We start from the raw sequence: 25,113 nt of genomic DNA on the forward strand, positions 1-25,113 counted from the left end.
TGAGATCTGGTTACAACATTCATCCAATTATCTTTCTCTGTGTTCATCAGAACAAAGACATTTATTGAGGGTAAATAAAGACAGAATTTACATTTTTGGGTTAACTGCTCCTTTAACAAGCTGCCTGCTAGACTGTAAGGTCTACCAAGTTATAATTATGAGGTGATACAGAACGTTTTCTGATGCAGCATTGAGGCAAGTCAATGCTTCAGTTTCATTTTTATTTTACATAATGCTTATTTGTTAAAATTTTTTTTAAAAGATGTCAAACTGATTCCAAACTCTTATGAGTAATGTTACTAACTTTAGTTTGTAATGCAGCTCTGGATATAAACTCTCTGCTTTATTTAAAAAAGAACACCAAAAAAACACCAGCAAACCATTTATTTATTTTATCCAAAAATGATGTACAAAAATGTAAAATGTGCAACAGAAAAAAAAAGGGGGAGAATAAGAGCAGTCAAATATGTAAAGAATGAAACATTGCATTTTATTATAAACTCTTGAAGCAGTTGAACTGGAAAGCTGATTTAAGACATGAAACCTGATAAGGAAAAAAGAGCAGAGACCTCCTGCTGTAAGGCCACCTGTTGCGCTGATCAAGTTTTAGATATAGTAATACACTTTGAATACATTGATCTCAGCTCAGTCAATGCATAGGTCTCACGCATTTCAAGACCTACAAATCAGAAAAGAGCAACGCGTACCTTTTTCTTTTTTTGTTCCGGAAGTTGATAAAAGACAGTGAGCGTTTGCAGGGTATTGTGTAGTTTGTACCTTGGCGCAAACGCGCTTAAAATTGCTGTAAAACACACAGTGATTTGTGCTTGTGAAAAGTTGGATCTACAGAGTAAATTGACAAGAAATCATTGTATATAGGACCAACATATAATAAACATAAGTGTTTAGAGAAAACTTTAATAAAACACGCTGTTCTTATGAAACGTTTAAAACAAAAATAAAACTAATATACTAAAGCTTAATACGAAAATATGATTCCTGTTCAAGAGCGGTTGATAATTCCTCTAAACTTCACAATGCATTTCAATTTCACAGTAATCTTAAATATAAACACACAGAGGGACTTTTGTGGCATTCAAGTTGATGAAAACATTTGGATGATTCTCAATGGCTCTGCAAGTCTAATGTAGCATCTCCTTAAACAGACAAAACCAAAGGCCATTGCACTTGAAGGCAGACAGGATACTACAATTACACAACCAACTATCATGAACCTAAACTATAAACAGATCACTTCCTTATGGCATTTAACATATACAGACATCAGAATACCTGTCTTTACTACAAAACACAAGAGCAACAGAATTAAAACACAGAGGCAATTCATTCATTAAAAGAAACATGGTCTCAACGCTGTTATTACACAAACACATGAACCACTTAAGAGGTCACGGGTTAGGACGTCGCATAACATGGCCACAATGAAAAATCACGAGATGTAGTCACAGTTTCACGCTGACATGTAAATGTGCATATATAACCTCTGATGTGGAAGTGTTCATTTACAGCAATCGCCTTTCTGCTCTCTTGCAAAGACTCAACCACTCACTATTTGTGAAAAATATCTGCTTTTAGGGACCATCGCTTCAAGTCACCAACAGCTTTTAACAATGAACACTGAGGGTTACACAGTTGGATCCTTGAGACCCATCTAGATTCCTGAGCAAAGCTTAGGAGCCACACTGTTACGTATGTACTCGCAAAGTCCCAACGAAACCCTGTCACAAAGATGCCCACAGGAAACAGCCAAAACTATGCGATGACAGGAAGTGGTGGAAGGGGGAGAGGCAATGGCGCAAAGAATCATGAATTTTGCTTCCTCATAGACCTAGTTCCCTGTGAAGATCTTAATTTGTCATACAAGCTTGGTCCCATGCAGCAAGGCATAAGTACAGTACAGTGCATCAAAGTACGTTCACTCTGCTTAGTGGTACCAATGTACTATGCCTTTGCAAGTAATCAATGAGAAAACGTTTATTAAAGATTCTAATTAAGACTAAACGAGTCAAGTAAGAAGTTTAGCAGTGTTCCCAATCACTAGATGGCATCAAAGCAAAACATTAAGGTACCTAAGTAATGTTGGGTCTAATAAAGAATATCATCCACAACACTAGAGGGCGTCAGAAAATGTAAAAGAAAAGTCTGGCCTGGTTTCAGGACTTAGCCACTAAACAACCCAAAGTGGTTAATATGCAGTGGCACATGGGCATAAAGGCATATGGCTTGAGCATCCCATGAAATTTTATTTCATAAGGAAGTTCGTGATATTTAAAAAAGATAATATTTGATTTGTTAAAACTACACAGAGACCTGTCTTACAGAAACTTTATCAATATTTAATTACTGAAAAGATAAAGCATGGAATGGGCAGGAAAGATGGTGTATAAGGATGACAAAATAAAAAGCTGAGGAGAGTTTTTTTACAGTACAGTGTACCCTGTAGATTCACAGATAAAATGACCTCTGCCGACAAAGAAAAACACATTCAAAGGAAACTGTTCAGCTATTTAGTCTTAAAACAGAATTGATTGCTACAACACAAATAAAGGGAAAAAATGATTAAAAAACTAAAATTGTGGATGGAAAAACCTCAAGACCACTTTCAGGACAAATAAACAAACATAACCAATCCAATACTAGTACTGCCAAACTAGATGGGTATGATGCTGAGTAACAACCCATCTATAAAGAGAGTTTGGTCACAATCAACTAACAGTTTACTGCGGACGAACTCAATTTAAAAGAAATACTAAAAAATATATAATGACATTTGCCGAAGCTATTCGAAATAAAAAACTAAGAGCAAACATAAAAAAAGGAAAGGAAAGATTATAAACCCTACTTTATCAAGAATGGTATCTGTAATGGTTATATCATATGGTGTGCTGGCTCAACTGGCTGTGCTATCAAAATAAAACTAAGTGTGTGTGTAAGTGGTTGTGTAGAGTATATAAAGGGTTGTAATCATTGGTCAAAGGAGGGGACAGCTGAGCTTTGGAAATCAATGAAGATTATGTCTTGGTGATGCTTTCCGCATCCTTGGAGGCCCAGAGCTCCTTATGCTGCTTGCGACCGAAGCCCTCATCATAGTTCCCTTTACTCTTGAAGAGCTGCTGGAAGTGGGGCTTGCAGTAGAACTCCCCCTGCAAGGCCGCGTAGGATCCCAGACTAGAGAAAGAAGCAAGCGAGAACACTACAGTCAAATCAGCAATGCACAGTAGTAGAAGGACAAATAAGTTTACAACGATCTACAATTGTAGGTTAGTTCAACAGAAAATTTGGCCAAATTGAATGTGTTAAATCTTTAAAAGATTGTCATTTACATTACATTTGGCAGACACTTTTATCCAAAGCGACTTACGTTGCGATTATACCATACAATTTTTTAGTTTTTAATATGTTCAATCGCTGGGATCAAACCTATGACCTTGGCGTGGCTAAGGCCATGCTCTAACCACTGAGGCACAGGAAAGCAATTCAAGTTTTGTTTGAAGCACTACGTGCCAAAAAACAAGACGAAAAAAGAAGTAAAATGCAGTTCTTCCTTCTTGATAGAACAAGTACATTATGCTGATAGTGAAACGTTTAGGTATGTTGAAACTAGAATTGCATTAACCTCATGGTAAGTTAAAAACACCCACATTTCTCTTTTTTTGTGTGTGTTGCATGCATGCACGCAAAAAGAGTCTAACCTGAGTTTGGTGTTGCAGTGCTTGCAGCAGAAGCACGTGTTGTGAAAGATGAGGTTGTTGGCCACCAGTCTTTCCATTGGGTAAACTGTCTTTTCACAGGATGCACACGTCTCCTTCTGCATCTTTACACTGAAAGACTGGGACGGAACAGAGACAAACACTAGTTTATTTTCAGAGAAAATCACTGGTTTATTTTCAATCAGAAGCTATAAATACGGTCAAGTCCTAATGAACAGATGGAGAAAGCCAGATATGGATGTGGACGGAAAGAAATGTACCTTGGAGCGCTGAACGGGCTTGTCATCAGACGAGTTCCTGTTGTCCTGGAAACAAAAAAAGAAAAAAAGAAAGAAAATGAAGCCAGTGGCTTAAGACAGGTTACCCATGGCAACACTATTTCAGGCACTGCCTTGTGAATACCACAACATAATCCAGCACATCATTCATCCACCAGCACTGCTGTTCTTTAGCGAAGCACCTCTTCTGCGCTGACGTCACTCCAAAAAGCTTCTCTCCGTTCTCTTCCATCACTTTCAATCCTATATCTCATTTCCATCTGGCCATATTTTGCCTGTGGCGTGTACAAACACACACACAGCTTCAGCAGGTCTAAAGCTATAATGACATTTATTACATAACACATTCAAAACCTGTTTGCGTGAACAGCTGGCAACCTTAACAGGCCTCAAAATTACATGTTGTGAACTTAAGAACAAAGAATTTGAGAAGGCCTTTAGACAAAATTGACATCGGAAAGATGATGGCAGAGTCAATGCAAGTCCATAAAATGTTAGGAAGCAAAGCTGTATAGGAATCATCTGGTTAATATAATTACTTGAACCACACACACATGACTGAAATGCTGAACGGACAGATTTTAATGTAAGCACTAGTTTGGCAAATACGCCTCTCCACCTCCACTACAGTATTTTCTTTGTATAAATCTTTCATTTGAATATATCACCAATCTGATGGTAGAAGAGCTTTCACATGTCAATTACAGGTGGAAATTACATTGATATTTGGAAAAACATAATATCACACCTATTTATGTTTGATGTGTAATTTGCAATCCGTTGTGTTTATTGTTGATCTTTCAATTTCTACAGACATTTTACTTTACCTTTTTTATTTTATGATACACTGCTGACATTGAACTTTGATAATGGCACACATTCTGGTTGAATTGATATAACGGAGCATGCGTAGACAAATTTCTATAGTAGATCAGAAATTCATGGTCTGGAATATCAATGCCATATTGTAATGAAAAACAAATTAAAATTTCCCTCTAATCTATACCATTGATTTACCTCTGATAGGTCATTTGCACACCTCAGGTGGTTACAATACAATACATGTATCAGTTATGACCATCACATTAGACGACCGTCAACACCACACATTTCACAAATTACAGCCATCATCGAGAGGCACACAAACACCATCAATGCCCTAAAATGAGATTACAACTACTCCGCTTTGACAATAAAACATTACATTAACAACAAAAAACACAATCAGACAAGTACATTTTTTGAGCTGGCCAACAGTATCAAGACAAGCACCAATAGTTCACATATCATAGACAGTTTCGCCAAAGTTTAGCCAAGTAACGGTTCTTCTTTTGCTTGTTATCAGAAATAATCTACAGGCCCTCTATTGTTTGTGAATGTGTACTGGAAGCTAAGCGAGTGTCACAAAAGTGTTCATGCACAGTCATGTTTGTTTATGTAAAGATAAATCCGTCTATAGAAATCATTTTTTCTTTCAATTAATTGCTCTTTTGTTCTCTGTTCTGGAACAGCATTCAGGCCTTTCAAGTATGTAAAAAATCTGATTGTTCAGTTGCATAATGTCTACAATGTGGTCATTCCATACTATAAAAATACAGGTTTATTTTACTATATACTAGTCTACAAACTAAAAGCAGAACCCAACCATGATTACACTTCATCTGATAAAGGCACAACACACCCCAGTGCAAGACAACATTCAAACCACTTCCTGTTTCAGAGTCTGGTGTTGCACGTTCGCAGGCATTTACATATACTCACTAAACAGACAAATAACTCAACACACCATTTCCATAAGGATGTCATTTTCCAAGATGGAAAACCACGTTTGTGGCGACTAAAGAAGTACATGCACAAGAATACAAAGCAACCCATTATAAAATCTCAGGAGAGAATTTTGAAACAACTTGGAAAACAAATTGTCACCTGTTTTAAAGAAGTGCTATAAAAAGATGACAAAACCGGCTCAAACCCCAAACAACAAGATGCTCCAGTCAGTCACAGTTTAAATGGTGGCCAAACAGGACTAGTCATGTGTGAATGTGTTGTGTGTATTAACACGAAGAAATGAGAGAAGTATGCAAAGGAATTGAGAAGCGCTCTATCTCAGCTGGTGCCATCTGTCCTTTTTTTGCCTTTTTTGTACATACAAATGAGACAAACACGCGCTCTCACCGCACGCAGGCAGATACCACTGCTGCCCAACTGTCTGCGCTGTGGCAGGAAGGAGTGATGACACATGCTCTTCCTGTGCTCTGCTCTGATGCACTTCATGATGCTGGGGACCAATCCTCCCTCCCTAGAGACCCTAAAAAATCAACCATTAACTGACCAACAGAGTGATTCACAGCCTCAGAGATGTGTATATGCTGAAAAAAAAACTTGCCGTTCACCATCTGGAAAAAACACTGAATTACAGATCAAATAACAGATTGATATGGGTTTGCAAAGACACACACACACACCCAAATACCTAGTTGCACAAGCATTAAAATACACAACAACAATGCTTAGACATCACAACGCATTTATTCTGACAGATGACTGGTGACCTGTGTCCATTTCAGATTCACAGTGTGTGTGAGAACAAACCAAATATCAAACCAGATGTCGAAATCACTCGTGCGGATACATTTAAAACAAATTCAAATAAAAAGTGGGAGAGGGGGACAGGATCATGGCGGAAGCTCAGGGTAGCCAATGGAACCCAGCACCGGCTTATTTGAAGTCTGATGTGTGGAAGCACTTTATGTTTAAAGGCAATGACAATGAGTTTTATGGACAGTTACTATGTATACACGATGTCCAGAAAAAAAGCTAAATGGGCCTGTTTTGAATGTTGAAATCTGTTATTTTTGTTATGAGTTTGACTTTTAAAATAAGTAAAAATCTAAATGTTGGTTAATTGTTTGGTAAACCAAAGTAAAAATAAAAAGTAATTCCAAACATAATTGTGTGATTCTACTGTTAATGTGTATGTGTATTTCACAAATGTAGCAGAATAGGACAGTTTCAGTTACCAGCAGCATATATACTTAAATGTCGATTCCATGCCTGAAAACCAACATTTAAATCTAAGTATTGATAACTAATCGATATCGAATCGAAATGGAATCGAAACCATATAAATAAGAATCGAATCGCCAATTTGGTCGCAAATCCCAGCCCTACAGATCAGTATGATTTGTTGTGCCCTGCTGTTACCAAAGGTCAGTATTTTACTCTCTCCCACAGCCACAAACACACACATTTTCTCTCCATTACTCTCTCTCTCTAGTAGTAGACTGCAGACGCTCTTTAAATCTCATTAGCAGGACAAAATCCCATCAGCTGCTTCCCATGGGTCTAAAAAGCCAGGGCAATAGGCAGACGATCAGTGAAGTGAGAGGAGCTGAGGTGAGGTAACACCCCTCCTGGGGTCACCATACACACACAAGGGGTCCACTTACTTCAATATGGCTTTAAAGGAAAGCAACAGACAACACAAACAACATATACATTGGCAAACAGATGCATAAAAATGTTGACTGCTGATGAGCATCAACACATTAGCATAGGAGTGCCTCAAATGCAGGAAATGATCGAAATTAAGACAATTCATGTGTCACAACTTCCCATTACAGCACAAGTTAGATTTTTACACAACTGACCTGACAAAATTTGACTCATGAAAAAAACAATTTGGCCGGCGACGTGAAGCTATGATTGATCTCCCTAGAACTGGAGAAACAAAATGAGGCCTTGAGCACCAAAAACACAGGAGACATTAATCTCAAGTGGCATCAAACCTGGTCTGCCTCCATTGCATCAATAATCATTCCCTTGTTTCATATCTGAGGAATAGTTATTTTGTGATTTTCCACAATCAATAAAAGAAATAAAAATTGAATGTCTTATATGTTAATTTCTTTAAATTCATTTACATGTAAAAAAAAAAGATTTGTCCTAGAAACCTGCTCCGATCTCAAGTGACATTCAAATTTCAATCCCATACTATTGTTATGGCTACTTTTCCTGCCTATCAATTACGGTGCTCATTTTCATTTGGCAGAGCGGATTTAACTCTCAGAAAATGAGTGCTAGTTGTCGAGGAAAATTTGTGTCGTCAGCATGAGGATGCATAAAACTCAAATGGTTTGAAGTTTAACAAAGAAGTATGTAAAAGTCTTCGCAAATACTGTTGAGCCACAGACTGAAGCTGACACTTGGATCAATACACGGATGTGAAACTTTCAAAGTGTTGAGGCAGAAAAAACTAAGGCATCTGTGCAGTACGCGTGAAAGAAAAGGGTTGTGGGCAGGGGTTAAGAGGAACAGTCTAATGTTTCATTCGACTGCACTGCACAGTATGACTTAGGCCAAAAGAAAGTGCATGGTGTAAAATTTCACAGTGCACTGTTATGTAGCCTAACAGAAGAACATCAACCAGGCCTGTTACAATAGAAAGGCATTTGTTAAGTTATTTAAAGCTTAAAGTACTATTCTGGTGTTCCAAAAAAATAATACAACAAAGAAAGTGAGAGGATAAAACGAATGTTCAAATCAAAAATTGTATATTATAAATAATTGCAAAGCAGCCCAATGTTTTCGGTGTTTGTATATGAGCAAGAGCAGGAACACTTTAGATCTTCCCTTAAGATAGCAAAACCAGGACACATCCCTTTTTTTAAGACTTTCAAAACATGCTCAGACACCATACGAAACTAGATCCAGGCACACCATGACACAAAACATAGCCATCAGCATATTCCATACAGAGATCTTATCACAGAAAAGTGAGGGAGAGTATTTTGCAATCAGAAACGACAGAATTTCACTACTTGATACCGCCGAGATGTATGGAATGGAATCTAAAACACCTAGAAGCCAGCAAACCTTTCATTCTTTGCTTTTTAACAAGACACTTTACATGCATACATTTACATACGAAGAGATTTTTTTGTTCCTCAGAGAAAAACTATTTTGAGATCCCCTACATGAAAACACTTCAGGTTGGGTCCAAGTAAGTCTCATCCTCAGACGTCATGACCACGATCCGTTGGCTGAACGTCTGATGCATATGGCACACTTTTCTGGAAACACTTCAGTGCGTTAGAAGTCGTCATCTGATTAGTTGAACTTCACAGGTTTCCGAGAGACATGCGTGTCACGTTCTTTACAACCTGGAAACAACAAAGCCTTCTGATCTAAGAATTAATCTGTAGTGTTTACAACGGTTGCTATAAGAATTCATCACGATCGACTAAATGTTCAATTGTTAAAAGTATGAGAAGTTCATAGCATAAACTTAATAATCATTGTTGTTTCTGTTAACTTTTGACACATTCGAGAATGTACATCGATCTGTTACTGCGGGGACACTGATACGCCTCTAAACATGATGGGGCACAAAACAAAACGTGATTGGTTGCTTTACCTGTCAGTCATATGGCCTCTTGGGCGGGCCTATCCAAAGAAAGCAGCGATAAGTTGGTCTGGCTACACGAGACCAAGTCCAACTCAAAGCCAAAAACATATTTTTTGACACACATGACAGGATGAATGCAAAGACACTTGGACACCAAAATATTACAACCTACAACAAGCGCTGCATTGTAGCCATGTGCTCAATGGCCTATGGAGCAAGCCTAATTTCTTCTCTTTTGCCATATAAGGAGAAATTTTGCAAAGAAAAAACGGTTCCATTATCACTGTGCAGAGGCTGTCCCAGAGTCCGCGCTGGCATAATTTCATTAGCATGAAGCTCTAAGAATAGTCAAAGACAAGGGGTAGACTGGGCACTAGAACCGTGTCAGCCATTCAGCCAACAGTTCAAAAAAACATGTCACAAATGAAGTACAAGGGAGGAAAAAAAAAAGTGTCGCTTACGGCTACGGACAGACATGAAAAGACTTGAATGAACAGACGAGTCTAAACGAAAACACATTTTTATCAGAGATGATCTGAAAGAATAAGAACTTCAACATATGAGTTCAAGACTCACTAAATGGGCATTTTTTACAATACAGGCTTTTTAAAGACATGCGTACTAGTGTAGAAGTTAAGAGAGTTAACCTTTTAGTTGACAATGCTTCCATGAAGTTGAACACCTTCATATTTTACTCTCCGACAAGTTTCAACATTCCATTGAAACACCTGGATCAACAAGACTGCACATTCACTTCTGATAACTGGACAGTTGATGCCGCAGGCTGTCATCTCCGCATAAATAATCTGTGTACACAATTATCTGTGCCGTTTCATCTCGAAACCCTGAGGGCCTGTCATTTCAGTCAGACAGAAAGACAACATTAAGGTATGTTTTCAGTATATGTACAATTTGGATGGCCCTGCATGCGCAGCCATGCCCACATGCAAAGTATCTCAAGTGCATCAACTGCAAATACAGGCCAGTATCCTCATGCTTGAAGATGGTTAATTGGAGCCGATTTAACTGAAGTACATATGTTTGATCAGACAATCTTTGGCAGACGGCCGTGTCTAACTGCCACAACAAAGCACCCCTTTCATTACTAACAGCAATGCAAAAGACTGTACTGAAAGATAAGAGGAGTCACAATTATGGTGTATATGTTGAATTTAGACTAAATACTTGGTCGACATACATCGATGTTCATCATTATGATATATATATATATATATATATATATATATAGATATAGATATAGATATATATATATATATATTCAACAAACATGTTGCCATGACAACCTAAGCCTGCGAATCACTCATGTACATTTCAAACATTTGCATAAACTTCCACATATTGAATGCACCGAAAGGCACTTTGTGTAAATATGTCTGACAAAGCAATAAATGTAAATGTAGGCAAACATGGTGAAAGATTATTTTGTCTACACAATTGTATGTAACCAGACAATACAATTGCACATTCAGTCAGGAGCCCCAACAGCCATCATTGCGTGAAACCATCTAACGACTGACTGACATTTCTTGCAAAACGTGCGTGTATGATGCACGACATCACTGACAGGAAGAACGAGGCTGAGCTCGTCGTCGTTTGAATGTATGATTTCAAAATAAACAAAGCGTAAGTAAACCCATGATTTAATAAAGAGAACCCCGCAACATTCCCGGGAACGTTGCAAGCCCAGTTGTAGAAACGTTTTGTTTGGCAATTTCAGTCTTTATTTGTGCATAAATATGCATCTCGCGGAAGATAACGTTACGTGACAGCCATATATACCGAGTAAGTTACTAGACCCCCAATACACAACAACGTATGATGAACGCTGCGTTTACTTTACTGTGCCATCCAACAAAAGCATCTCTACTGTAGGAAAGCATGCGTGTGGGAACGTGCGGTCAATGTAACAACGTGATGTTTCAGACCAATACCCCACAGTTAGCGCCCATGCTAGCGTTCTGCACCTCACCACAATAGAGGCGGAGGGGGTCGCTGGGTTCACTGGCTGCTTCTGAATCATAGCGGAGAAACTCACCATCTGTGTCTCCTTATGAGCCCGCTGAAGAGAACGAGGATGAGAGATTCAGTCCCGTTCAGTCAATGCGCCCGAGTCGGTTAAAGTGCCGCTCCTTTTAACGATGAACTTTTCAGTCAAAATCGTACCAGCGTGAGCTGTGATCTTCCGAGCCGTGTAAAGAGCTTGACGTATTTTCCCCCCACCTCTCTCCTTTCTACGGACGTTTTTTCTCCTTCATTACGCCTTTTTTTATTCAGCAGGATGTCGCACGCAATTGGACGCCGCACGCGTTGCGTCCTCGCGTTCTCCTCCCACATCAGAATGTTTATAATTTGCGAAAAAGGACACATTGCGTTCATGTTACAATAACCATTATTTAAAATTCATGCTCGACTTAAGGACGTAAGGCAAGCTTTACTTGTGTAGGATGTTTTACCCCACAATTAACAGACAATGTAGGTTAAAATAAAACGTTTACAAAAATACAAATATTGCGTTCATGTAGAAAGGAATTAGATTCGTCATAACTATACGTCATCATTGAAGAATGCTGAACACAGCATTGAAACTCAAAATCTTTGGTAATGGGCTTGAATTCAATAAAGGTCAGTCTCAATTTTGCCTTATAAGCAGTGTTAGGTGCAACTATTTACCTAGTCATTACTGTAATTCAATTACTTTCGCCTTTGGAATTTGATTTAATTACTTCTGATGTAATTGAACTAAATACTGTGTAACGTATTCATTAGTGGAAATCACATCGAAATGATAAGTCTAATTTTAAAATGTATGTTTTAATGCATCCTCACATTTGTATACTTGGTCAGTGAATAATAATTTTGTAGTTCTTTATTTCAATGAGTTAAACAAGCAATTTCAGGTCGATGCTTGAATAAATTCCAATCAAGGTTGCAGGATATAGAAAGTCATTTGTAATTGAATACTTTTTGGAGAGAGTAACTTGTACAGTAATCCAATTACACTTATGTAATCAGTTCCTTTTAAGAGTAAAGAAATAAAGGTTAGGGATGCTTTATTAGCTGGTGACCACTACACTATAAGATGGTCTCATTGGAAACCGATGTTATGGAGTCCCCTTTCATTATGAAAGGGAGGTGGTGGTACCATAAAACATAGCATTGGATCAAGCGGACAATATCATGGGATAAAGACAATCTACCATCTGGTGGAAAGATGCAGCATTGCAACAGTCACTCTGTAGATTTTCTGTTCCACAGTTTTCAAACTGCAACATTGACATTTAGAGAAGCAATGCATAAAGACAAAACCATAAGTTCAAAGCATGATCAAGACGTTTTATTACAAACTAAATTTGGACAGTTAAATTCCTGGATTCGGATAGGACAAACAGATGCTCTCCCGCCATAGATCTGTAAAATGACTTCATTGCACAGGACCTTAAAAAAAAACATGACTAAATTTTGCACATACCCTTGGGAAGTTGATCACTTACAGCCCTCATACTGCAGGGCGAGTCACAGCAGGTACACACCAGGTCAGTCACCCACCTGCCAGAAAAACAATATTTTAACTTGTTGCACGCACTCATTTTTCTGTGCACTTAAGTCAACATACCCATTAGCAGCAAATGAGCAAGCTTTTTGCTCCATATTAGTATGGGTGGATTCTGCTGCAACCTTCAAAACAAGTGATGTAGACCTACATAGATTTTTTTTTTTGAAGACATCATGCCACAGGTCATCAAAACCTACACATCAGCCCGGTATTCTCTTGCGGGAACCTGAAAGCCTCTAGTTGAAACTGCAGTTTTTCATTCCTAGTTTGGGGCAGGAAGCGAGAGCTGGAACTAGTGAGCTTGGAATAAACCAGCCACCTGTGGAAGAAACGGTTTAACTTAAATCTTCAGAAATAGGAGGATACATTATATGAGAGGGACTGACGTAGCCACTCAACCTCCCACAAACACAGCAAGGAATGTGGTTGTAAGACCTCACAGAGGCTTCAATATTTAAGGGACCCAGGTAGGTTAGAAGGCCTCTCAAAAATTCAGTCATCTGTGGGGCAAGATGTCAGCCAAGGTTTACATAACGTCGGTGAACATTACAAATTGGAGCCAGTCATGAACTTGAGGGAGAAAATCTAAAGTTCCTCTGCAACCTTGGTTACAGCACATGGTACCCAGGTGGGCCTTAGGATATTGCTGCTCACATTATGCAATCTGTAGGTGACAGACGGGGCAGTCTGCACAAAGTAATCTTCAATGGAGCATTATATATAATTTAAAAAAACTTGGATAGTGACACTCGATATCAGCCATTGCAGCACTACTCCCGACAATAGAACTAACACTTAAAGCATCTTGGGGGGAGTGTAAACAAGGGAGCAAATGAAAAGTTGAAGCTAAATTCATAAAATTCTCAGGTAATAGGATATAAAAATATATAAAACACTCACTGTTAACATGCTGCCACATCCATGCAGTGCTGACTCCAAGATAAGAACTCGAGCATTATTGTCCTCCCCTGTACTGTCCAAATACAAGAACCTGCACCAAGCCAAATCCAAGAAGCTTCCAGAAGCATTAGAAACCCAGCATCAAAATTTATACATCTGGAAATCAGGATGGGTCTGCCCCTAGTGATTAGCTTAATGCTTCTCTAGACTTGTTCATTTACCTAACTAGATTGCAACAAGTGGACGTTGTATTCGTGTTGTGTTCCACGTACTTGAAATGCAACGGAGACTTCACTTGTAGATTTCTTATCACCAAGGACCACAGTTTCAGCCAGATCTTTACTTTTCCCTTTATTCTTTCTAACAATGAATGTCAATGTTATGCTGCCAGAAGAGAAACATGTGCAGACATCAAACTCCAGATGGTGCTTGCTGTTTTTGCAAAAGACTTTTCAATGACAATGAATCGTAGGGAGACTGGCTTGTATTTGATACTGGACATGGGCATATCTGGATGTGTAGGAAAAAGTGACAAAGGCTGAGGAAGTCACTGTTTTAAGATAAACCTAAAAAATCTGTAAATATGGGTACTTGCAGCATTACTCTCTTAATGTTGATCGAAATTTGTTTATTGTGTGTTCATCAAGACTAGTTTTGCATCAACTGTATCCGATAGAGTTGGATTAGTAAAGGTTAGTGCTATAGAAGTAATGTTCATTAGTTTTAAACAAATAGAATCATATGTGACCCTGGATCACAAAACATTTCGTAGGTCACTTTTCCATCCATCCATCCATCCATTCATTTCGGCCGCTTGTATCCGGGATCTTGTCCTTTCGGTCATGACCATAGGTGAGAGCAGGAACGTAGATTGACCGGTAAATCAAGAGCTTCGCCTTGTGGCTCAGCTCCTTCTTCAGCATTACTGCAGAAGCTGCACCGATCCGTCTGTCAATCTCCCGTTCCATCCTTCCCTCACTCGTGAACAAGACCCCCAGATACTTGAACTCCTCCACTTGAGGCCGGAACTCTCCACCCACCTGAAGTGGGCAAGCCACCCTTTTCCGAGAGGTCACTTTAAAATTTTTGAAATTGAGAATCATACATAATCTGAAATCTGAATAAGAAAGGATTTTTGTTAGGGTTGGAGAATATTTGGCTGAGATATAACTATTTAAAACTGAGGGTGCAAACATTTTAAAATATTAGGAGAATTGACTTTGAAGTCGTCCATCAGAGGCGCTGTAGCAGGACTCACAGGTTTGCTTCGTTGGGCTTAAGTGTAGCGCTGTATTGACGTTGATGAAAGTAAATGAACCCGAAAGCTGAAATTCACAAAAAGCGGGCAGCAGCGAGCGAAGATTGTGTGTTTCCGGCCCTTTTTGTTCGTGATTTTGCGGCATCCACTCACCAAAATAAAGTTTTGATATAGGAAATTAGCTAAATATCTTCATGGAACATGATCTTAATATCCTAGTGATTTTTGGCATACAAGAAAAAAAAGAATTCTCATACAATGTTTGGTTGGCTTTTGCCACAAATATTCCCGTGTTGCTTTGTGGTCCAGGGTCACATATTGTAAAGGGCTACCTAAATGTTTAAGTATAGTAGTAACTGCCCGTTTTCGCAAAAACAGTTGGCAGGTGTGGCACAAAAAGGTCATATACTATCCCTTATATATATATTCTCCGTATACAACAGTCCAATTGCAGTTAAGAGTTAATAAGGCATTGTGAAGTGTTTTTTTTCGTTACAAATGCATTGCATCACATGAACTGCTAGAGAAGTTGTCATTAACACTTAGTTCTTCACAAGCTACAAGAGACTTGGAAGCGTCACAACTAAAGTGGTCTTTGCTCATTTTAACTGTTCTCAAGTCAGCATCATTAACCCTTGGAAAACCAAATCTGATTTAAGGTATAATTTGCAGTTTGTGATAAGTTCAAACTTACAACAAAAAGTTAAGGGCTACTACACTAGTCAACCTATTATTTACCGTCGGGGTATAGGGATGTGATACTTTTGGGCAAGTACAGGCTTTTTGTACCTACCATGCATTACCTAAAAAAAATTCAAAGTTCTGTAACAATTATTCATTCAAGTAACCACTGAACAAGGTAGAAGGGCTTTGAGAGTCAAATCATAACCATAACATAGCAAATGTGTAAATAAGATGAGCAAGACTTCTTGAAGGATGACCACTTATACACCATGTATAAATCACTTAAGTTTTATTCATAACTTGACCTCATAGCCATTTCAAATTACAGTCGACCGAAGCCAAATTCCTTCACATTGAGGGGCCCAACAGATGCTTGCTCCCACCGTAGATCTATGGAGAACAGACAAGTAGTGCAAAACTTTCAAGACCAGAATCAGAATCATTTGTAGTTAGTCCCTGCGTTTACCCATACCTCCAAGAACCTGATCGCTTGCACCACTGCTGCTACAGGTGGAGTCACAGCAGCCACACACCTGATCAGATTCATCGACAGACACCCACCTGCCAAACAAGGACACATCCTCACTGATAAACATCACCCTACTGACCCAGTGAAGGCTAATTGGGGGCAACATACCCATTGGGGGAGAACGAGCAAGCCTTCTGCTCAGGATTTGTTGGAGTGGCTACAGGAACGGCCTTCAAAATGCATGTTATGTAGACCTGCAAAGACAACAGGTTTCAGGTTTCTAAACAGTGCACTATGCACTCATAACCAAGGCCAATACACACCAGCCCACTGTTCACTTCCTGGAACCTAAAAGCCTCCAGCTGAAACTGCAGCTTATCAATTTGAGTTCGAGGCAGGTAGCGAGAGCTGGAGGCGGTGAACTTTGCATCTACCAGGCACCTGGTGGAGAAACAAGTTAAACACCCTGCAATACTTCTAGGATAGGCTGGGTAAATGGGCATGTCTCACTCTTACCCATTATTCTCAATGAATGAGTATCTGGGGGCAGAGTTCACATCAGGGGACACAGTGGCTACGCAACTATCCACAAACACACGGACAGGTCCATGGTTGTACGTCATCACAGAGGCCTCGATATTCACAATGTCACCCAGGAAGTACTGGTTTGAAGGTCTCTCAAACTGCCACTCATCTGTTTAAAGGAAAAAAATTGACTAGGTCTTCAAAATTAAGTTGAAACTAAATTAAAAGCTATAGCTGTATATACACAAACCAGTCATAAGCTTGAGGGAGAAGACCAACCGCTCTTCTGCGACCTTCGTAGCTGCATATGGTACCCAAGTGGGCACCACGACATTGCTGCTCACATTATGCATTCTGTAGATTACAGAAATTGGAAACCATGAATAGCCAGATTTTTTTCTATACACAAAGATGAGTTTGTGTATACAGCCATCTTAAACTCCGAACCTTACCTTGGATAGTGACACTCAATAGTGACAACAGCACCAGTACTCCTGACAACACCATCTGAAAGCTCTTGGGGAGTATAGACGAGGGTGAACATATAAACAAGCTCATTTTCGGTCACCTAAAGAAACAAGAATGTTACTCAAGAATTATTCAGAACTTAAAAAAAAAAAACTTTTGGTAAGCAGAGCAATCTTCTCACAGTTAACATGCTGCCACATCCATGCAGTTCTGACTCAAAGATGAGCACTCGAGCGTTATTATCCTGCCCTGTTGCTCCACAGCCTCCCAGTGCAAAACCAGAAGGCATAAGTGGTTTTCCAGTCCCAAAGAAGTCCTCCATTACTTCCACATACACTGAATTCTCACCGCACTGAGCCCCTAAACTATTTGGAGAAATAGGCTGTCGCAGCTCAAAAGGGATCTCTGGCTGTACTGGTTCTTCTAGCAGTCTGGGAAAGTTCCACATCAGTTTTTCCATCGGAACCTGCAAAAGCTGTTTAGACTGAACACCGACAGGATCTTGACCGGGCCCTCCAACAACCATATCAGGAGTCTGCATTGAAAACTGAGAAGGAAATCTCTGTGGCACGAGCATGGGGTTGTTAGCCTGGGAAAACTGAGGCATTCTGGTTTCACTCTGCTGAGGAACTTGCATTTGTGACGGAGGCATAAATGAATGAGGTTTCTGAGTTTGAGCTGATCTTCCTTGCCATTGAGTATCAGACAAACCAAACACTAGAATAAGCACTAGGCCAAAACCAACTTGCCACAAACCCATCATTGCTAAACTTGAGTTTCCATGAAGCATTAGAACCCTAGCATGAAAATTTATACATCTGGAAATCAGGATGGCTCCGCCCCTCAGTGATTAGCCTAAAGCATCTCTAGACTTGTTAATTTACCTAACCAGCTTGCAACAAGTGGATGTTGTTGGACATTTATAAACAGATGGAAATCAGGATGTAGGTACTTTGTATTAAGTGCTATACTTTTGCTTATTTTAATTAGACCTGTCAAGTTCAAATACAACCAATTGTTTTTGTGTTTCTTGTTGTACTTTTATGAATTCAGAAACATAGCCACACACAGATTTATACTGTAGAAAATATCTAAATAATAAAGCTTAATAAGCAAACAGACTTCTTCACATCTTCACATGGACCATGATCGTAACAGTTCTAAGAGTATATGGTGCATTTGTCCTTTTTCTCTTCATTCCAATAGGATTGCGATTAGAATTAGTGTACGAATCTAGAATGTGTGGTTGTATGTTAAACTTGATTCAGCATGACCTATATTATATGCTGGACAGCACAGAGACAAAATGGACAATTTGCATCTCATGAGACACTTTATGAATTCCTATAACAAGTAATGTCAATCACCTTCTAAAATGTTTGAATTCAAACTATTAAACGCAAACAAACAATACAAATAACACAAGACTACAGATGAATATAAAAAATAAAGGAACAAAAGAAACCATGGTCATCGAATCATGTTTAGTTTTAAAATACACTGGAGAATCTTAGTCATAAAATAGATGGTTCACAAATACATTTGCAAAGTAGAGCACGAACAAGTTCTCAAAGTAAAATTTTGTTTTTTGTTCTTTATGAAACACAGCAAGTCAACATTTTCTTATCCGGTTTTTCTTTTCAGAACAACAAAGAGTGACAAATCTGCATTTTAACACAACATTTGCATGGTTGGGCCCTGTTTGACGATGTTATCTATTACACATCTTACAGCTCTAAATGCCTAAAACAACCTCAAAATGGATTTATTACATGACAAGAGTGTGGCTTTACCTCGCAGACGAATGGTTGGGTGATTGACTCAGCTATATATTCTGATCTGAGAACAGCTGATTGCTTTCTGTACACTAGCCCTTAATTGTCCCATCTACTTTTCTTACGTTTTGGGGGATCAGGAACTGCAAAGCTGTCTTTATGAGACCTATCTGCCACATCTCTTTCTGAGCGTCCCTCTCTGTCCCTATGACCTCCTTCACCGTTTCGACTATCGCCATGGCGATCTCTGTGACTATCACTATGACGGTCCCTTTCCCCATAACGATCACGGTCCCGGTCCCCACTGTGCCTGTCACCATGACGATAATGACTATCACCATGACGACCCCTTTCTTCAGCATTCCTCTCGCTCCGGTGCCCCTCTCTGGAAGAAGAGCTGGAGTAAGTGTCTGTTACAGAGGTCAAGGAGCCGGCGCTGCTGAATCCACTCATCTTAGTGCCTGAGCTAAGGGCAGGGGGTGGCAGCATAGAGGAAAAGGAAGAAGATGATGAAGGTGGGGAGGGAACGTGGGGTCTGTCAGGCCCCTCGGGTGCTCCCGAAGGCACAGAACTCAGGCTTCCTGCACTGGTCCACCCAGAGGAACTGCTGGACTTTGTGGTGAGTTTGGGAGGTACACCAGATGCTGCCACAAAGTGATTTTTGTACTGACTCTAAGAAAGCAAACAAAGTCCATGGGTAAGGTCAAATATCTAGGTTGTTTAAAGTGTGATTTTGTATTTCGTGCCCAAAAATGCTCTTTGAACCGCTTCATAGCAGTTTGTTACAGTTTTAAGCTGGCGAAGAAAGTACCTGAAATGCTTGCTTCATGGCAGACATGCGGTCTCCCATTGCGCCAGTGGAGGGCTTGTAAGCTTCATAGTTACCAAGAGCACCACCACTACCACTGCGTTCCTATTTTGGAAGTAAGACAAAAGGACAAACACATGGCAAAATGTGACTATGATAAACATTTTATTAACAAATGCATAAAAGCTCAAGTGAACTTACACTGGTATCGGACCCAAGGCCAGGTCTCTCTCTGTACCCGAGACCACCACCTCCAATGTTTAGCTTTTTTCCATTCCCTCCCTTGAAGCGGGATTTTCTGAACCAAGGACTCTTTTACAGAGTAAATGCAAAGTTTCAGTTGTATAGCACGCATACAGAAAATCTATGACACATGTTTTGGGAAGGTTTATAATACAACCAGATTATATACCTGCATTGCCAGATCAAGCAGGTCCTTCGAAACACTCTGATTGGCTCCCTCCAGATTGCGAACCAGGTCACCAGCAAATGAAGTGTCTTTGTTGGTGAGGAGAGTGTACGCCACACCCTTCTCTCCCGCACGACCTGTTCTACCTATTCGATGTGTGTGTGTGTCGATGTCCCGTGACACATCATAGTTTACAACAGTACGGATAGACGGGATATCCAAACCGCGAGCTGAGAAACAGAAAACACATTAAATCATACTTCTTTCAAGGAAGTGATAGCAAAAACATATAGAGGTAAATGAACAAACACAAAAGAAGTATCAAACTAACCGGCTACATCAGTAGCTACCAAGACTGGTAGGCTCTTCTTCTTGAAGTCCGCTATGACCTTGTTCCTCTCGCTCTGATCCATGTCTCCGTGAAGCAGCCCCAGACTGTAACCTTCCTGGGTCAAATTTGTGGACAGCTCAACACAGTTGGCCTTTTTAGTGACAAAAATCAGCACAGAACCAGAGGAGGTGAACTCCACAAGCCTGCGTGTCAGCCATCCCCATTTCTCCTGCCCAGTCTGTAGAACCTCCACTATCTGAGTAACGTCTTCATTGGCCTGGGATGATGTGACGATAGAGAAAAGGTTAAGCAGAAGAATTCAAATGTGCAAAAGTCTCTTTTAAATACTTCTGTATAAGAAATGAAGACAGCACCTCTCCAATGTCTCCTTGCACAACACGGATCGGGTCGACCAAAATATCTCGTGCCAGCCTTTCAATTTTTTTCCGAAATGTTGCACTGAATAACAGAGCTTTAAAAGACCAGAAATCATTATATATTACAGTAAGGAATAACAGGCTGAGGTTCATTCAAGGATCAAACTTTACATAAACTTACTTTGTCTGTCAGGTCTGACATGGCTGGCGATGGATCTCACTTGATATTCTGTAAGACAGCACATATCATTTGTAAATAACATGGGGACATCGCAACAAAACTAAAACTCAATAGGACAACTAACTACCGAATTGTCTGCGTTTATTAAGATATAAAAGTGTAAATGCATAAAATGTAATACCAAACCCCATGTCGAACATCCGATCAGCTTCATCAAATACCAGGTAGGTAACTCGCTGCAGAGATGTAGCCTTCTTCTTTACATGATCGATTAGACGACCCTGTGAGGGCGAGTAGAAAGGTTTACTAAGAGTGCTTTCACACCTGACTTATTAGTACGGTAAAATCGCACTAGAGTTCGTTTTTCTTCTTGGTGCGGTTCGTTTGGACAGATGTGAATGCAGCAGTCGCACTCGAGTGCGCACCAAAAAAGGACCAAGTACGCTTTCAAACGAACCCTGAAGCGGTTCGTTTTTGGTGAGAATGTTTTCCGACTTCGATAAGACCCTAATGCAAAAAGTACTGCACTTTATCAGACCAAACCAGCTGCGCTGTGTATTAAGAGATGAGGACAAGTGTTTGTTGACAGTTTGCACTAGCATGGCAGCAGGCGGAAAAATTTGTTGCGAGGAGGTGCGGAGCCTCATAGAAAATTGGTCTGATGACCATATTACATCCCAACTTTTGAAAACTAACAAGAACAGCGCGATAGTTTCCTTCTATAGCAAACAATTTGGGGATAGAGGGTTTAATAGAGGTTAACCGGGTTAAGGTAAAGAAAAAGGAAATACGTTCTCACCATGAGTGATGTGGATGTTGTCACGTGACTGCATTTTGGTTTGTTTAAACTAGTTCAGATCAAAGCAAATCAGCGTGGTGTGAAAAGGAACCAACACAGCCGAAAAAGGCTACAAAGTATCACTTTTTTAAACTGGTCTGGACTACGAACCGAACTTAAGGTGATAAAATGCTCTCTTAAGCCTTAAATACTTGCATAAAATATGCAGGAAAAACAACGTTTTCCAAGATCTTTAATGTGTAGCACATTTAAAGAAAGCATGTTCTTACCGGGGTGCAGACAACAATTTCAGTTCCTTCCTGTAGAGCTTTGGCTTGCTCCCACATGCTGCCGCCTCCATACACTGCCACTGAGCGGAGGCCATAGACCTTCCCAAAGCGCTTGCATTCAGAATGGATCTGAACCATATAGACAAGCATTACAATGAATCTCTATAAATTTCCAAAATTACTTTTCAAAAAAATAGGCATAAAATACAGTATAAAATAAGTATTCTTCATTCTTTTTTTTCCACTCTGACCTGTTGACAAAGTTCTCTAGTGGGGCAAACAATGACCGCAATGGGTCCCTCTCCCTGTTCCAACTCCTTCTGGTCCATGATGTGCACCAGCATTGGCCAAATGAAAGCTGCCGTCTTTCCACTGCCAGTTTTGGCAATGCCAATCATGTCTCTGCCACTCAAAGCTATAGGAACCCCCTAAAAAACAACACGGAAGTTTAAACAAGGTACAATCCAACTTACTATTTCAGTGTTCTGTGTTTGGGAGGGGCTGCTGGTTCACCTGGCACTGAATGGGTGTGGGTTGAGTGTACTCTGATTTACGGATCTGGCTCATAAGCTGCTCATCAAAACCAAAGTGGGCAAAACTAGTGGATGGTTTAGGTGGAGCTGCGCCTGACACCTGTTAATCATGAATACGGGTTAGATTAAAAGAAAGAGAATGATTATTTGTGCATGTATATCTATATATAGCACCATCAACCTTCAGGTTCAGCTTCTGCCTGAGTTCCACCACTCCAGTCCCAGTCAGGCTGGCGAGTTCCTCATGCTCAATAAAGAAGTTTTTCTCAAACGAAGGATAGTCAATCTACAGGCAAAACAATGTAACTGTTAATCAGAATAGGCGGATTCATCCATCTCATCGTTTTCATGTATTATACATAATGTGCTCAATCATTTAAAGGAGTCAATGTAAGAACCAGTGAAGCAGTAAGATTACCTCAGAATGGTCTATAGGGGGCAGGGGCAGAATAATCTTTTTAGTAGTAGGAGCTATAGGGTTTCCATCGCTATCATACTCCACGTCTTCCTCTTCGTCTTCTTGGGTCAGCCCAGCTGTTGGGTTCTCTGCCATATAACGAAAATATGCTTCCTGCAAACAATACAAATCCTTGATTTAGATCATGACCAAAGGGTGGCTAATCAAAATGACAACTACAAACAATAATGAAAGTGCAAAGCAGGAATTTATATTACAACAGATGAAAGAAGAAACTAAATCCAAATAAAAAAATATAAAATGATTCTGAAATGCAAAATTCTGATAACTTTGACACCTCAAAACTACTACCATACTTGGCAGATAGTGACACCATATAAATAAATAGGCACAGATCTCATCTTTTTTAACTTAAGCCATTTTAAGAATATAGAAAATGAATACGATACTTTGATTTTGTTGTGAAAAGATTTCTTTTTGTAAAAACAATGCAGACTTTTTAATGCATGTCTCCATCCCAAGAAGCAAATTAACTGGACCAGCCTGTAAACTGATGTAGAACTATATAGAATAAAATAGAAGAGTGGGGCACAGTGATTCCTGTGGCAGAGATATGAAGTAGTAACTTCGGGAGGGTCACTCACTTGGTCATCTTCCTCTTCTATGTCATCCCGTATACCCCTGGAAAAAACAAGCGGAGAAACAAAACTTCCCTGCGACTCGCTCAATCACCCAAGGAAACCCATAATAAACCCTCTTCTACCCAATTCTTTCTTCTATAAATATTATCCGGATAAACCCAAAATGATGTGCTTTGTGGCAGTATCTTACTTGGCATTTTTCTCTTTTTCCTTCTCTTCAAGTTTCTTCATGTCCTTTGCTGCTTGGTCCTGTGAGAAGACAAATAAGAATAATAAAGCAGCAGGAAAAGACTATAATGATTCTAACGAGGTTCCTTTCATCTCTCACCTCGACCTCAGCCATAAAGGCATCAAGAGGATCATCCTCACTATCTGAACCTCCTCCACCTCCTCCACCTCCTCCAGACTGGAACTGCTTCCTTGTTGGAGAGTTTTCAGCTGGTATATATGGGAGATCTGCGCTGCTCGACGACTCCTCATCATCCTCGAAATATCTATGGCAATAAAAACATTTAAAGTATCAAATGCAACTGGCTCTTTAGAAAGATACGTGCATGCAATGCCAACTAATATATATTTTAAACTGAAGGACTTACGCATTCTCCTCGTCGAAATTTGCTCGTTTTGATCCTATTTTGTAAAATGACGAAAGCTGTTGATTTTTGCCATATCCACTCGAGGGTCCCGAGCCAAATGCGGAGTGGGCCTTCGGGGGCACAGGAGGTTCCTCTTTCTTCCCAGTCGCAAGAGCGAATCCTCCGAAACCAAAGCCTCTCTTGCCACTCGGACCCCCCTTGTTCCAGTTCATAGCTGGTGAGCTGTAAAACAAACCACGCCACGGGGTTACAGATAAATTATAAAAACACGACCCATATAGCCACCGCAGCACGATTAGCGTGTTTTGTTGTATTTCTCATCACTTCCTAGCTGATAAACAAGCGCTTTTGCTTGCAAATAGTTCTCAAGCTTTGCGTTACGTTGCGCTGATAGCTAGCCCTGTAGAGGCCCAGCTGTGTTTAAGCCCGCGTTATGTTTTCATTACTCCCAAAAGCGTGATTGGATGATGTAGCTGCTTACTTTTTATTTACCTGTCACAGATACGGTGTAAAGATCAATCTTTTGAAGTGGGTGGACACCTTATTTATCCACCGCGTATTAACTAATCAGGCTATCTCCTACACTTCTCAGTTATTGCGTTTAACGTCATTTACAATGGACGCGTTTTGCACTCGGTTATATTTGTGCGACGCTTTATGTGTAGAACGTATGTACCTATGA

The 25,113-nt window shown here is 39.8% G+C and overlaps 3 protein-coding genes across 5 annotated transcripts; all 3 read right to left on the minus strand.

Moving 5' to 3' along the window:
- Window positions 1-369: 369 nt before the first annotated feature.
- On the minus strand, window positions 370-11,687 carry limd2 (LIM domain containing 2). The gene is made up of 4 exons (XM_056753540.1): window positions 11,473-11,687; window positions 3,992-4,036; window positions 3,714-3,850; window positions 370-3,189 (listed from the first exon to the last, which is right to left on the minus strand). The coding sequence occupies exons 1-4, from the start codon at window positions 11,473-11,475 to the stop codon at window positions 3,033-3,035; spliced, it is 342 nt and encodes a 113-aa protein (XP_056609518.1). The 5' UTR covers window positions 11,476-11,687; the 3' UTR covers window positions 370-3,032.
- A 4,436-nt stretch (window positions 11,688-16,123) lies between these two features.
- zp3e (zona pellucida glycoprotein 3e) lies at window positions 16,124-18,461 on the minus strand. The gene is made up of 8 exons (XM_056753677.1): window positions 17,476-18,461; window positions 17,279-17,394; window positions 17,077-17,180; window positions 16,818-16,995; window positions 16,625-16,742; window positions 16,470-16,555; window positions 16,305-16,393; window positions 16,124-16,222 (listed from the first exon to the last, which is right to left on the minus strand). Exons 1-8 carry the CDS (start codon window positions 18,082-18,084, stop codon window positions 16,155-16,157), a joined length of 1,368 nt encoding a protein of 455 aa, XP_056609655.1. The 5' UTR covers window positions 18,085-18,461; the 3' UTR covers window positions 16,124-16,154.
- A 153-nt stretch (window positions 18,462-18,614) lies between these two features.
- ddx42 (DEAD (Asp-Glu-Ala-Asp) box helicase 42) lies at window positions 18,615-25,064 on the minus strand. 3 transcript variants are annotated; one of them, XM_056753674.1, is made up of 18 exons: window positions 24,924-25,064; window positions 24,432-24,653; window positions 24,164-24,329; window positions 24,026-24,084; window positions 23,839-23,875; window positions 23,195-23,347; window positions 22,958-23,062; window positions 22,757-22,876; window positions 22,495-22,671; window positions 22,244-22,372; window positions 21,357-21,456; window positions 21,176-21,223; window positions 20,992-21,089; window positions 20,618-20,894; window positions 20,290-20,516; window positions 20,079-20,189; window positions 19,881-19,982; window positions 18,615-19,741 (listed from the first exon to the last, which is right to left on the minus strand). In XM_056753674.1, exons 2-18 carry the CDS (start codon window positions 24,641-24,643, stop codon window positions 19,169-19,171), a joined length of 2,694 nt encoding a protein of 897 aa, XP_056609652.1. In that variant the 5' UTR covers window positions 24,644-24,653; window positions 24,924-25,064; the 3' UTR covers window positions 18,615-19,168. The 3 variants fall into 3 exon arrangements, with proteins under 3 accessions (XP_056609652.1, XP_056609653.1, XP_056609654.1); XM_056753675.1 differs by having other exon boundaries at window positions 24,913-25,037; XM_056753676.1 differs by lacking the exons at window positions 23,839-23,875; window positions 24,432-24,653; window positions 24,924-25,064 and having other exon boundaries at window positions 24,164-24,240.
- Window positions 25,065-25,113: the final 49 nt, after the last annotated feature.

The sequence above is a fragment of the Triplophysa dalaica genome, chromosome 7 (assembly GCF_015846415.1).
Source record: "Triplophysa dalaica isolate WHDGS20190420 chromosome 7, ASM1584641v1, whole genome shotgun sequence".
Taxonomy (NCBI): domain Eukaryota; kingdom Metazoa; phylum Chordata; class Actinopteri; order Cypriniformes; family Nemacheilidae; genus Triplophysa; species Triplophysa dalaica.

What these genes read in the sequence shown, in the direction of transcription:
- limd2 (XM_056753540.1), bottom strand. An exon ending in AGCCCGTTCAGCGCTCCAAG is followed by an intron (nt 3,851 to 3,991) that starts GTACATTTCTTT and finishes GTTCCGTCCCAG; the next exon opens with TCTTTCAGTGTAAAGATGCA. An exon ending in CACTGCAACACCAAACTCAG is followed by an intron (nt 3,190 to 3,713) that starts GTTAGACTCTTT and finishes TTCTTTCTCTAG; the next exon opens with TCTGGGATCCTACGCGGCCT.
- zp3e (XM_056753677.1), bottom strand. Translation starts at nt 18,084, where the DNA reads ATGCTTCATGGAAACTCAAGTTTAGCAATGATGGGTTTGTGGCAAGTT. An exon ending in GATGTGGCAGCATGTTAACT is followed by an intron (nt 17,395 to 17,475) that starts GTGAGAAGATTG and finishes TTGTTTCTTTAG; the next exon opens with GTGACCGAAAATGAGCTTGT. An exon ending in CTCCCTCAAGCTTATGACTG is followed by an intron (nt 16,996 to 17,076) that starts GTTTGTGTATAT and finishes TCCTTTAAACAG; the next exon opens with ATGAGTGGCAGTTTGAGAGA.
- ddx42 (XM_056753674.1), bottom strand. Translation starts at nt 24,643, where the DNA reads ATGAACTGGAACAAGGGGGGTCCGAGTGGCAAGAGAGGCTTTGGTTTC. An exon ending in TAGAAGAGGAAGATGACCAA is followed by an intron (nt 23,348 to 23,838) that starts GTGAGTGACCCT and finishes TATTGTTTGCAG; the next exon opens with GAAGCATATTTTCGTTATAT. An exon ending in CCATGAAGCAAGCATTTCAG is followed by an intron (nt 19,742 to 19,880) that starts GTACTTTCTTCG and finishes TTGCTTTCTTAG; the next exon opens with AGTCAGTACAAAAATCACTT.